We start from the raw sequence: 12,434 nt of genomic DNA on the forward strand, positions 1-12,434 counted from the left end.
GAGAGGGTGTTAGCGGGAGCATTCAGTTTGACACTACTGGAATCAAATCAGTGTTACACACTAACTAAATTCAACAACTACTACCTCTACATTCTTCCAGCATTTACTCCCAAGTGTTACCACTAATGATCAGTTCAGAATAATTTCTAGTACAGCTCATGGCAAAAACATGCATATGTAGCACATACACCCTTTTGGACCTGAGACAGAACCATATAATGTTAAAAGTGTGTCGATTAGACTTGTAACTGTCAAGTACATTCTTTGGAATCCAAATTCTGGGAGATTTTCATTGTTTGGGAAAGGAAAAGAGCCAAAGTGCCTCATGCCATCCCTCTGGAAGTGATAATGTATAATGATAGGACTTGGATTTTTATTACAACACAATGGAATTTCACTTTTGAGAAATGTTGAAGTAGCCTGACTGTTTTGATAATCTGAAGAATTAATCTTGTATGACACCTTTTCAGGAACAATAATGTATCTTTAAATATTGCAGATTTTTTGTTGAATTCAACTTCTGTGGTCTGTGGAATGGGGAAAGTTTAGTGAATGGTAAGTCAAAGAATTTTGATATGCTTGAGGTTATTGTGAAATATGGGCTCCTTCGAGGCTAATACAGGAGAAATTATACTGAGGAATAAGGAAGTGAGAAAAATGTTAACAAATATTTATATCTGTCTCCACAGCAGATGACACAAAAAGCATGCCAGAAGTAGTGTGGAGCCAAGAGTCTAGTGAGAGTGAGAACTTTATGTAAATCATATTAGTTCAAATAATTAATTTAAACCTGATGACCTATCTCCTAGGATTCTGAAAACGATGGTCCCAGAAATAATGGATGTACTGTGTGTATTCTACAGAGGTCCTCTCAAAAACCATCCCAATGGATTGGAAGTTAGCAAATTAACTTTGCTATCGAAGAAGGAGAAAAGAAAATACTGTAATCCATTTTTAAGAAGGTTACAACAGGGCACTTTGAAAATTCACAAAGTGAATATGTTTATATGAAAGGCAAATCTATTCCAGTTTTTTTTTTAGGAAATAAACCAGGAAGTTATATAAAGGGAACCCAGTGGATATAGTAGATTTAAATTTTCAAAAGGGTGTTTTTCAGGTGCCAGGAAAGGTTGTTAGGGAAGAGCTCTTGGGCTTGGGAGTAGTGCTTCAACATCGATAAAGACTTGGTTAAAGGACAAAAAAAGGAGCAGGATTAAGTAGGCCATTTTAGTAAGTATGAGGAGAATGGCACCAGAATCAATGCTGAATCTTCAACATTATTACCTAAGATGAAGGAATCAAGTACACTGCATCCCAGTTTACTCAGTGGGAAAGTAACCCTTAAGGAGGACAGGTTTAGAGGAAAGGGGGATTGCCAGGAAAGCAGCAGGAAACTGCATCAGGAACATTCCCACAGCTATCCAACCTCATGGTGACTTTTCCAGGGGCAAATTGCCAGTCAATTTGGCAACACATTCTAAGTAGTTGAAAAGTGTGGCACTGGAAAGGCACAGCAGATCAGGCAGCATCTGAGGAGCAGGAGAATCAATATTTTGGGCGTAAGCCCTTCATCAGGAATGTGGGGTGGGGGTGGGTGGTGATTAGAAGGCTGAGAGATAAATAGGAGGCTGGGCAAGGTAGCTGGGAAGGCGACAGATGGATGGAGGTGGATGGTGATGGTGATAGGTTGGAGGAGAGGGTGGAGTGGATAGGTGAGAAGGGAAATTGACAGGTAGAACAGTTCAAGAGGGCGGTGCTAAGGTGGGGGAAGGGGAGATGAGGAAACTGGTGAAGTTCACTTTGATGCCGTGTGGTTGGAGGGTCCCAAGGCAGAAGATGAAGCGATCTTCCTCCAGGTGTTAGGTGGCTTTGATGTGGCAGTGAAGGAGGCCCAGGACTTGCATGTCCTTGGCGGAGTGGGGGAAGGAGTTGAAGTGGTCGGCCACAAGTTGGTGGGATTGTTTGGTGTCTGTCCCAGAGATGTTCCCTGAAACGTTCCGCAAGTTGGCGTCCAAGTAGGTGGGCAGCCAAATAGCTTTAATTAAGCTTCAAATTATTTGACATGGACAGAATGATACAGGCTTTGTTTGTGTTCCTTGCAAAGCACAGAACCAATAAACCACAAAGAGGTGGCCCACATTTGGTAGGTCAAAGGTCATCAAAGACTTCCCTCAAATAGCAGCGATGGACCTACAAGGCTGAAATGCATCTACAAGATGCGACAATTTACCAAGGCTCCTTAAGCAAGATCTTACAAACCAGCAACCTCTAACCACCGAGAAGGACAAGGGCAGCAGCTACATAGGCACACCAGCACCTCCCCACAACGCTGCTCAATATCCTGACTTGGAAATATATCACCAGTCCTTCAGTACCTCGACCTCAAAATCCTGGAAGTACCTCCTTTTCAGCAGGTGTTCAAGCTGTTCACATACCACATGAACTGTAACCCTTCAAGGAGGCTGCTTACCATCATCTCAAGGCCAGTTAGGGATGTGCAATAAATGCTGCCCCAGCCAAGAATGCCCACATCCTGAGGATTAATACAAAAAGTCCTCTCATAGCAGTTCAGTAAAATTTCAGTCAATTTATTTCTGGGGTGAAGGATTGACCCAAGAGGGAGATTGAGTAAAATAGGCTTATATTCTCTGGAGCTTAGTAAGACAAGATGTAATTACATTGAATCAGCTAAGACTGTGGGGTGAATGTTACATCGCGACAGTTTCCCCTCCTCTGTCTTAAAAATCAGGGCAATCCCACCTCAATGTGTCTAGGTTGTTCTTTGACATTTATCAGCCATCGTACTGGGACATTTTCTTGTGTCTTTGTGAGGGCCAGGCCTGCATGGCATTCAGGCTCAGAGCACAGAGGGTGGTATGAGGGTACATGGGGAGGACTATCTGCACAGGGTGCCTGAACGAGAGACCCCTTCCTCTGCCAGCTCGCAAATAGTCTAACTATTTGCCTGGGCACTGGCCATTATAGGTAAAATAGCAGAAGCAGCAGAAAGAGCCCTTAATTGAACCCTTATGCCTCTCACAGGAATCTGTCCACTGATGCCTCCCCCACTATTATCACCTTGGCCTCTCACTACCAGCCTGATCCCAGAAAAGGTAGAGGAGGGGAGCAGGCAGAGGGAGGAAGGATAAAATTCCATGCCCTGCATGGACAAGAAAGTAAGCCATGATCATCGTATATGCCAGAATACGTCTGAGGGGCCATAGAGTCTATCCCTGTCCCTATTTCTTATTGTTTTATGTCTATTCATATTGTGAGCATTAATTAATATAAATCACTGCAGTATGTAGCAGTATGAACATCTCTTATACGTGTATACAAAGACAATGTCCAAACTGCCTTTTATATCCTGGCATTATGGTCTTTGGCCTGACATTGCTTGATAAGTATTCACCTAACATCAAGCTGGCAAATCCTACTGTAAAAAAGATCCATCAGTTGGCAATGCAGCATTTCTGAGAATGCTGGAGTTTTTTCTGTTTCCTCTTCAGGACGGTACATAGCAAACAGATACCTACAAAATTAGACAAAAAAGTATTGAAACAGATTTTTTTTCTTTGCAAACTTCACCAATCCCCATTCCCCCCATCCCCCCAAGACAGCAATTTGAACCCAAGGCAAAACAGCAGTCAGAACATTGATATTTTGAATATATTTATATGAAACAAATTCAAGCAAGGAATAAAGTAACCTAAAAAGTATTCATGGCTGTATAAGCATATGAATAAGATCATTGCATTTATATTCTATAAGAGCAAAAGTTGCTGTGTGTGTCTTCCTGATATGCTCAAACACAGAATCCTCTCTCCAGCCTCTGGCTGTCAGTCTGTTTATCATTTGGATCCTAATCGTTTCTTGTCTGTGTCTCTGTCTCTCTCATACATTTTTTCTTCATGAATCATTACCCTCTACTTTATCATCCATCTGTGACTGTGATCATCATATGAACTGCTGTCATCCTTTGTTAACATGCGATGTGATCTGTTCAGCCAAAACTGTCTTCCATTTTGGTAAGTAACTGTACATTCAATATCTATGAGATCATTGCCATTCCTAGTTTGTTAGAATAAAATCAAACTATTTCCATTAGTTAGAAATTGATCAGATTCTAATTAATTACATGAACGTAGAATACTCAATTACGATTGAGTCTTAATATGTTTTGTAGTACTTCCTCAGGAGGTCGTACTAACCAATGTTTGTTAATGTTTACTAATTGGCACTATTTTTTTAAAATGCCAATACTTACATTGAGAGGGGAATTTCAATTCCCAGGGAGGCAGGTTGGAGACAGATGTAAAGAAAGAAACATTTAAGCCAAACCTTGACTCACCCCCAACCCTATCACTTCCTGTTTTCATAAGTGTTTTGGCAGAAAGGTAACCAATCCATCCTTTGGCACCAGGTCCATCAATTTAACAGGAATTTAATTTAAAGCCCATGAGGGCTATGTTTCATGGGCTTGGGAAATCTGGCAGGTAAAAGGAGACAGGAAAGAGTGCATTGATAGAAATGCTTGTGAGACAAGCACAGAAGGAATGTTTCATCCAAGCTCAGTAAGCTTTACCCCTTTACAAACCCATGATCTCCAACTTCTCCCATTCTTTTCATCTCTGACTCCATCCCAACCATTTCTAACTCATCCTACGTTCCATTTTCTCACATAACCAGAATCCCACCACCCGATCTGCAACTGCTTGCATCTTCCCCCATCTGTTGCTCCCACCACCAACACTAAGCAATCTCAAAAATGTGCAGGCCTGACTTGTTCATCCCCTTTTTTGAAAAGACTGATTTGGTATGAATTTCACCCTGAACATTTCAGACATGCTAATTTAATTCTTGCAGGTCATAAGCACCGGAAAGTGGAAGCCTTTCAGCCCTGCAATACAGAGTACCCAGCTTTTGTGTATGACCACACGATCAAAGAAGCAAATGGATTTATTGAATGTGGAGACTGTCAGAAGTAAGGAAATCATTTCATGGCTTTATATCCATTTGGAGCTGCAGTAGATCATTAGTAGGTCAGGAAGAAGAATAATAGAAACATAAGACTATAATAGTACATTTATTCAGTCCCAAACTTTGAAAATAGCATACATCAAACTATCTGTTGTAACCCTAAAGCAGGCAAAATGTTTATTGGCCTATTCCAGAGGGTCTTCACATAATGCGGAGCTTTGGTGTTCTTGACATCATTGTCACCACTGATCAGTTCACCAAAAAACACTCCACCTCAAAGACAGACTTGGTGTCCAGTCAGGTAGATCCAAGTCAGTGACCACCATAGCAGCAGGTCGGTCCATACCAAGGACACAACTAGAGACGGTCAAGAGTATGAACTGTGAGGCATCCAGCTTGGTTTATTAGAGTGATGGGATTTATTAGAAGGGGCAGCAAAGAGGAAAACAATTCAGTTGGCAAAGGAGGGATAATTGGAGGAAGAAAGAAGGAAGGCTGATTAGATGGGAGGATGAACAGCAAATCGATCATATGCGCAGCCAATCATTGCTTGAATGACTGGGGTGTCTCGTGAGGGATTTTGGGTTAGGGATGCTCAGAGGACTAATTTAGCTGGAAAAGGTCAAAGAGTCTGCAATAAGCTCAGTGGCCTTGAAGATATTATCATTGAGAAGGGGGCAGACCCAATCATAGAAGGTCCTGAGACAGACACCCAGATTCATGAGGTAGGTGTGAAAGCTCTTACCACACAAATCCAACGAGTACTTATCACAATGAAGCACAGGAAACACAGAGGAATCTACAAGTAATGTTTAAAAAAACTGTGAGGCTCTCAACCTTCTTATCATAGTTAAAGTCCAAATTTGCCTTCTTGGATTAGATTAATCACCCATCTACCTGTCAGCCTTAATTAAAGTGAAAAATGGGTGGGTTGGGGGTAGCCTTGAATCTGGAAACAGATCTTTGAGACTGTTATCCCAGACCACAACCTGACCAAAATGTATCTTCTTTTTGGTTAAAATTCAACCCAACTTCTCTGCCAAAATATTGATTTGAGAGGTTAGTGGTCTGGTTCCTGCAGTTCATTCTCAAACAAATTGCATTATATTTATTCTTTTGTGATGTAAATTGTTACCTTAACCACTTCATTCCATGTTATTACATCCTCTACAACAGATTTATCCCACTACAGCAGATGGACCTGTTAATGTAGTTTAAAGCTTTGCTTAATTAATTGCTTTTGAAATATCCTGACAAAGAAAGGTTTTTACCCCTTTTATTTCCAGTGCCAGCTTTGAGTGAATCCAGGTCAAAGATAACATACTTTAGAATCAGTGCACGATAATCCCACCTCAGACAACTGACTGTGTGGAGTTTGCACGTTCTCCCCGTGTCTGCGTGGGTTTCCTCCGGGTGCTCCGGTTTCCTCCCACAGTCCAAAGATGTGCAGGTTAGGTGAATTGGCCATACTAAATTGCCTGTAGTGTTAGGTAAGGGGTAAATGTAAATGTAGGGGTAGGGGTATGGGTGGGTTTCGCTTCGGCGGGTCGGTGTGGACTTGTTGGGCCGAAGGGCCTGTTTCCACACTGTGATGTAATGTAATCTAATCTAATCTAATACTGTATTTGTAATTTGCTGAAACCTAATCTAAGAAAGGGTGCCCATCACTGAACCAGTGTGGTAATTGCATTTCCCACACCAGCTATTCTTGGCTGGTTGTTCTAGCACAAATACACCCACCTCAAAAACTCTCAATGCTGTCTCTTCTGCATAAATTATATTTTTCTGCTCATGTCATTTCTCTCCATGTTATAAACCTCACCATCTTTCTCTTTTATAAAATGAAGTAGATCATCACAGAACACAACACTTAGTAATGGAAGGAAGATACTCCTCCATCATGGATTATGACCCTTTGAGGTTCAGGCCATCTCTATCCAACAGAAATGAACATTGTAGAAGAGGGATAAGCACAAAAAGTTTATTATTCCATAACTCCCTGTTCCACATCATATCAAAAGGGTTTCACATTATTTCTCCAGAAGCAAAAGAGCAATGTCACACTAGTATGAACCTCCAAGACTTCTTCTTGTCAGTGTGTCCTTTTCAATTTTTGAAGGATCTTCTTACAGAGTCAGAGCCATTCCCTCTTGGAACTGGGCTAAGTGGAAATAACAGAAGTTCTGGCATTCTGCCACTGTGTTTACCTTACCAATTCATCACTTCAGACACAATCATTTCAGGAACATCAGGGGCAAGTGGATGAAGACCAGCAAACCCTTCAGCAGGCATTGACATTGCCTATTTCTGTACTGCTGATTTCAGGAAACTGAATCTTATTGCCCAACTTTTAACAAAAGGATGCTTTCCAAACTTCATAGATTATTAAGGTCATTCTTGCAGCGAAGCTTCCAAGAAATAGCAGCAAGTAGAGAGGAAGCCAGCAATCAACAAATGGGGACCGACCATGCAGGATCTTTTGATAGACTGACAATAGTGGCAATTCCATCACTGGGTAAAGTGCTGAACCTGGCCAAATATGCATGAGACTAGATAGATTTCTATGTTGGCATTCAAATTATCTGTTCACCCTCAAATTAGAAAATGAAACATTCTGGAGATCAAATAAGGTCACAATAGACTCTCTTTCTCTCTCTCTCTCTCTCTCTCTCTCTCACTGACCCCAAATAACGACACTTCTACGTTAACCTAATGCCTGCCAGCGGGCAAACTGAGTTAAGTCATTCCTATTGCTGTTGAAATTTCGCACTAACACCTTCTGAAATCTATATGTAAAGAGATTGAGATATTGTTCAACCTCTGCTTCATGCCTTGGAAATCCGATAAGTTCATCCTCCCCTGTGGTTAGGAGTTCATGTAGAAAGAGTTGTAGGATGGGTAGCAACATGATCAGGACATCACCACAGTACAATTAGGTAACAGCAAAACATCATGGTATAAAGAATAAGCAATTGACTTTTTTAATTTCATAATAAGTAAAATGGATATGTGTATGTACACTTAAAGCATATGGATATGGGAAGAGTGCATAATAACTGGAAGCATTCATTTTGTATTGATTGTGGTATGGAGCTGCTATACAGGAAGTTGAAAAGAGTTATTCTTTCTTTGCCAATGAAGCAGATGATGGTTGCTCTGGAGAGAGTAAGGAAAACATCTTTAGCAATGGGGTCAGAGACAGGAGGCATTTAAAATGGCTGGCAGCACCTGGTTCTTGGATTAATGACCGCCAGCATTGCTTTGTGGCATTTAATCAGGGGCAAGTGGATGAAGACCAGCAAACCCTTCAGCAGGCATTGACATTGCCTATTTCTGTACTGCTGATTTCAGGAAACTGAATCTTATTGCCCAACTTTTAATAAAAGGATGCTTTCCAAATTTATAGATTATTGAGGTCACTCATGCAGCGAAGCTTCCAAGAAATAGCAGCTAGTAGAGAAGAAGCCAGCAATCAACAAACGGGGACCGACCCATACCAATCAATCCCACCCTTCTCTATTCCAGTGTGAGGGTACGAACTTTTGTCTCCCACTATTTTCATGACGTAGGGTCTCTTTGTTAGAAGAAGTGATTCACAGTACTTCAAATGAATTCTAAACCTTGACAAAGCATAGTCTAGAATTAGTATATTCAAAAGCTGTTAACAACTTCACATGGCACCATGTAATACTGCATGGTAAGTTAACTATACTTTTAATATAGTGATAATTGAAAGGGCTCTGTTTAGAAGTAGCCCTTCTACATTTCAGGAGTGTTATTATCAAGATTATAATTGTTCAATTTCTCCATCTGACTTATTTCTTTACATTAGCAGTCCTGTCATCTGTTCAGCTTCTAGAACAACAGGAGCTGATGGCCATTTGCTCCAGATTCTCCAAACATTTCTTGTATTAAGCCTTAGAGGTTTTGTTGACACAGCTGCCCCTTAGAATTGCATTATAAATGCCTGACTGAGCTCCAGATCCTGCCACTGGATTCAACTCAGCATGGTCTGGCAACGATGCTGTCCAGTAGAATGAGAGATTTTTTTGATTTACAGCTATAACTATAGTTAATAATATTAAAGTTATTTTGAAGAGATTTTTGAATTTTTTTATTTATTTTGACTGCTTCAAGAGCACTTCAGAGACTTCCAGTGTTATTATACGGCTCATGAGTTCTGTCAATAGTGAATACTAGATAAGTGAATGGGAGGTATGGAACGGTCATAGATTATGGAAATATAGAAACATAGAAAATGGGAGCAAGTGAAGGCAATTCAGTCCAATGAGCCTGCTCCGCCAATCAAATGATCATAGATGATCCTTTACCTCAATGCCATACTCCCACTCTTTCCTCATACCCTTGATACCTATAGCCTCTAGAAATCTATTTATTCAGTTCTCAAGTATATTCAGCGACTTAGCCTCCACAGCTATCTGTTGTAGTTCATTCAAAGGGGATATGGAAGAAGAAATACAGCAAAGGGAGATACGAAGGGAGGGATGATGAGAGACATGATGTGACAGAAGTTTATGGAGGGGATATGGAGGTGTGTGAAAGTGAGGAATGAGCAACACAGTGCCTAATATTCATTAAGGAGGCCAATGTTCCAATGAACAGCAATGGGCTTGCTAACCTGTCCATCTCAGCAGTCACTTGCTTTTGCTCCTGTCTTGAGTTTGATTCTGAAGGCGGCAAACTTCAGACGAGCCTATCCCTGCTGTCATGCTGTAAAAATAGCCTGGGTAGTTGGAGCAATTGCAATGTTGGGAAATGGTCCAACTTCCTTTTCCCATCTTGAGGATGAAGCTCTGGGTTGAAGTGTCAGCTTTAAAGGTAGAATACCCTTTTGGGATTGAGAAGATTAGTTTGCACTGAACTGTACCTGGCATGAAAACAGAAAATCATGAGTGCAGATTATGAACTATTTTTAGAAACGTTTGTTAATTTTAAAAGACCTTCAGAGGAAAATCAGGACATGGTCATTACTCAACTCAGTGAAAAGAGTTTCTTACAATGCAATAGTTAGGAATTGTCAGATGTGCTCAGAATAGCCATATAAAATGTTTTAAGTATTTCAGAATTAATATTCTGAATTTAAGACTAATCATAATGTATCTCTGCAATGTGGATGGGCAGGTTTAGTTCTTGATTACAAGTGTTGTGAATGGGCTCTTCGCCTAGTACTGACTTGGATTAATGAGTGAAAGGTGGTTCAGGTTCTACCTGGTTTGGCATGCTTCTAACCCTGAAGTCACATCCCTTTCTAAATTCAATCTCTCCTCAGGCCTCTCCAACCTCCTGCTTCTTTTACTCCATTCCTACTAAACTGCTGACTGCCTAATTTTTCCTCCTGGTCCTTTTTCCAGCTAATATTATTAATGTTTCAATCTCTTCTGGTGCTGTCTCTCGCTCTCCTTTAAATATTCTTCAATGCTCCCTCTACAGTCTTCCAACGCAATAGGACTGCTCTCATCTGGTCCCACTTGTACCTTTCTAATCATAGATGGAATATCACTCACTGTGGCTTCTCTTGCTGCTTTTGTCATTAATTCTGGCTTGATATTATGCCTTGATATTCTGTCCTAGTCCCCTTATATTTCTCTTGGACATATGGTTCACTATCACTTCTGTACTCACTGGCTCTAAATCAAGCAACTTTTTCATTTCTAAAGCCTTATCCTTGATTATAAATTTCTCATAAATTTCAGCCTTCCCTATATCTGTAATCTCCTCCTGTAATCTCACAGCCCTCATAGATGCAGATATTTATCTGATTCCAGCACCTTGAAGATTGCAGATTTTATAGTAGTGGCCATGTCTCAGTTGCCTGGGCCCTGTGATTCAGACTAGCTTCCATAAAAAGAAGTACTCTTTCTTTAAGACATAATTTAAATGCATCTCCTTGCTAAAACCTTTGAGCATTTGAAGTAATATCTATTTATATAGCTTTATGCCATATGTTCTTTCATAGTGCTCCTGAGAAACAACTCAGGATGTTTGATTATATTCAAAGCATTATATAAACATAGCTTGCTGTTGTTGAATAGAGATGAGGTGGTACATATGGTTATACATACAGGTTGGCTGTATATGTACTGAAGCACAGTAGCCGATCCAGACTCTGCATTCAGCATCAGACAGTACAAGCCCTCGTTTGTTTTTAGCTTGCCTAATATGAAGAAGAGCAAAGGGCAAAGAAGAAGGCAGATTGTACCTAGGAGACAAAAAATTAATTGGAGACAGAATTGATTTATTTCTTCTGAAATAACCTGTCCCACACATAAATCCTCTCTGCAGTCTTCATTTAATATTAATTGATATTGTCTAGTGCCTGTAACCTGAGCTGAGAGGATCTTGCTGTTTCTGTTATCATTTTAGAAAAACTTGTGGTTTCCTGGTTTTCAGTGCCCCCTGCAGGAGGACATTGTCAAACACCAACATTTCACTTATCAACTATCAACTATAGCCCTTCATCAGACTCAACCTAAAAGTAAAATGTTGCTCTTTTTTCTTCCCATATTACTCCCTCCTTCTGCATCAGATATTTATCCAATTTTCCTTTAAAAAACTGCAATTGTCTGTGCCTCAGCTACTCTCTAGTATGACACCCTCTCCCAGGATCTAACAATCCTCCTTGCAACAAAAATATTCAACCATCTCTCCTCTCTTTCAGTGATAATTTTCAATTGATGACGTCGTGTCTCTGGCTATCCAATTAAGAAAATATTTCCCTTTTCACTTTATCAAAGCTCTTCATTATTTTCAAAAACTTTCTTATGTAATTGATATTGTGTTCATATTATGTTTAGGTGGCTAGGCAGCAGCTATATTAAATTGCATTTGCCATTTTCCAATGTAACTAACATGTCTACACTCTCCTTACTGTCTATTATAAGCAATCAACAATTTTCAACTTAGTGCTTGATATACCCATGTCCAAATGATTGACATCCACCAGGACTAAAGTGGATCCAATATTAACCTCTGGGGTAACCCTTCACTAGTTAACATGGGCTCCACTTTATCAAAAATTGACAAATGTCATTTTTAGTGAGCTGTATGGAGAATTTCTCTCTGTGAACCTAACCAAGTTTTCTCAAGCAATCCTTCCAAATTTGCTTCATTACCTATGTGCCAAGGCCAAATGGCACCCTACGTATCATATTCTCCCACTCACAACAGGCAGAAGTAAAAATATGGACAAGTCAGACCACACCTGGAATATTGTAATCAGTTTTGGTCCCTTTATCTAAGGAAAGACATACTAGCATGAGAGGCAGTCCAAACAGGATTTATCAAGTTGATTCTTATGAGATCCATGGGGACTTTTTCATGAGCAGTAAATTGGGTCAATACTCATTAGACTTTAGAAGAATGAAAGGGCACTTCATTAAAACATGTAAAATCCTTATGAGCTTTACAGGTAGATGCAGAGAGGTTATTTCCCC

At 40.2% G+C, this 12,434-nt stretch overlaps 1 protein-coding gene across 9 annotated transcripts in view; it reads left to right on the top strand.

Annotated features, from left to right (window-relative positions):
- Window positions 1-12,434, top strand: part of LOC122559589 (voltage-dependent calcium channel subunit alpha-2/delta-4-like) — a 549,452-nt gene that overhangs the window by 440,968 nt on the left and 96,050 nt on the right. For 6 of the 9 annotated variants that reach the window (XM_087997322.1, XM_087997321.1, XM_087997324.1 and 3 more), the window contains 3 exons: window positions 500-555; window positions 4,008-4,028; window positions 4,867-4,984. The exons of 1 other annotated variant lie outside the window; for it this stretch is intronic. In XM_087997322.1, the coding sequence (XP_087853448.1) occupies window positions 500-555; window positions 4,008-4,028; window positions 4,867-4,984 (195 nt within the window). The remainder of the gene's footprint in view (window positions 1-499; window positions 556-4,007; window positions 4,029-4,866; window positions 4,985-12,434) is intronic. 2 more of the 9 variants (XM_087997323.1, XR_015760448.1) reach the window with 2 other exon arrangements.

The sequence above is a fragment of the Chiloscyllium plagiosum genome, unplaced genomic scaffold, assembly GCF_037043375.1.
Source record: "Chiloscyllium plagiosum isolate Xiang-an unplaced genomic scaffold, Cpla_swu_hap1 HiC_scaffold_19, whole genome shotgun sequence".
Classification (NCBI taxonomy): Eukaryota; Metazoa; Chordata; class Chondrichthyes; order Orectolobiformes; family Hemiscylliidae; genus Chiloscyllium; species Chiloscyllium plagiosum.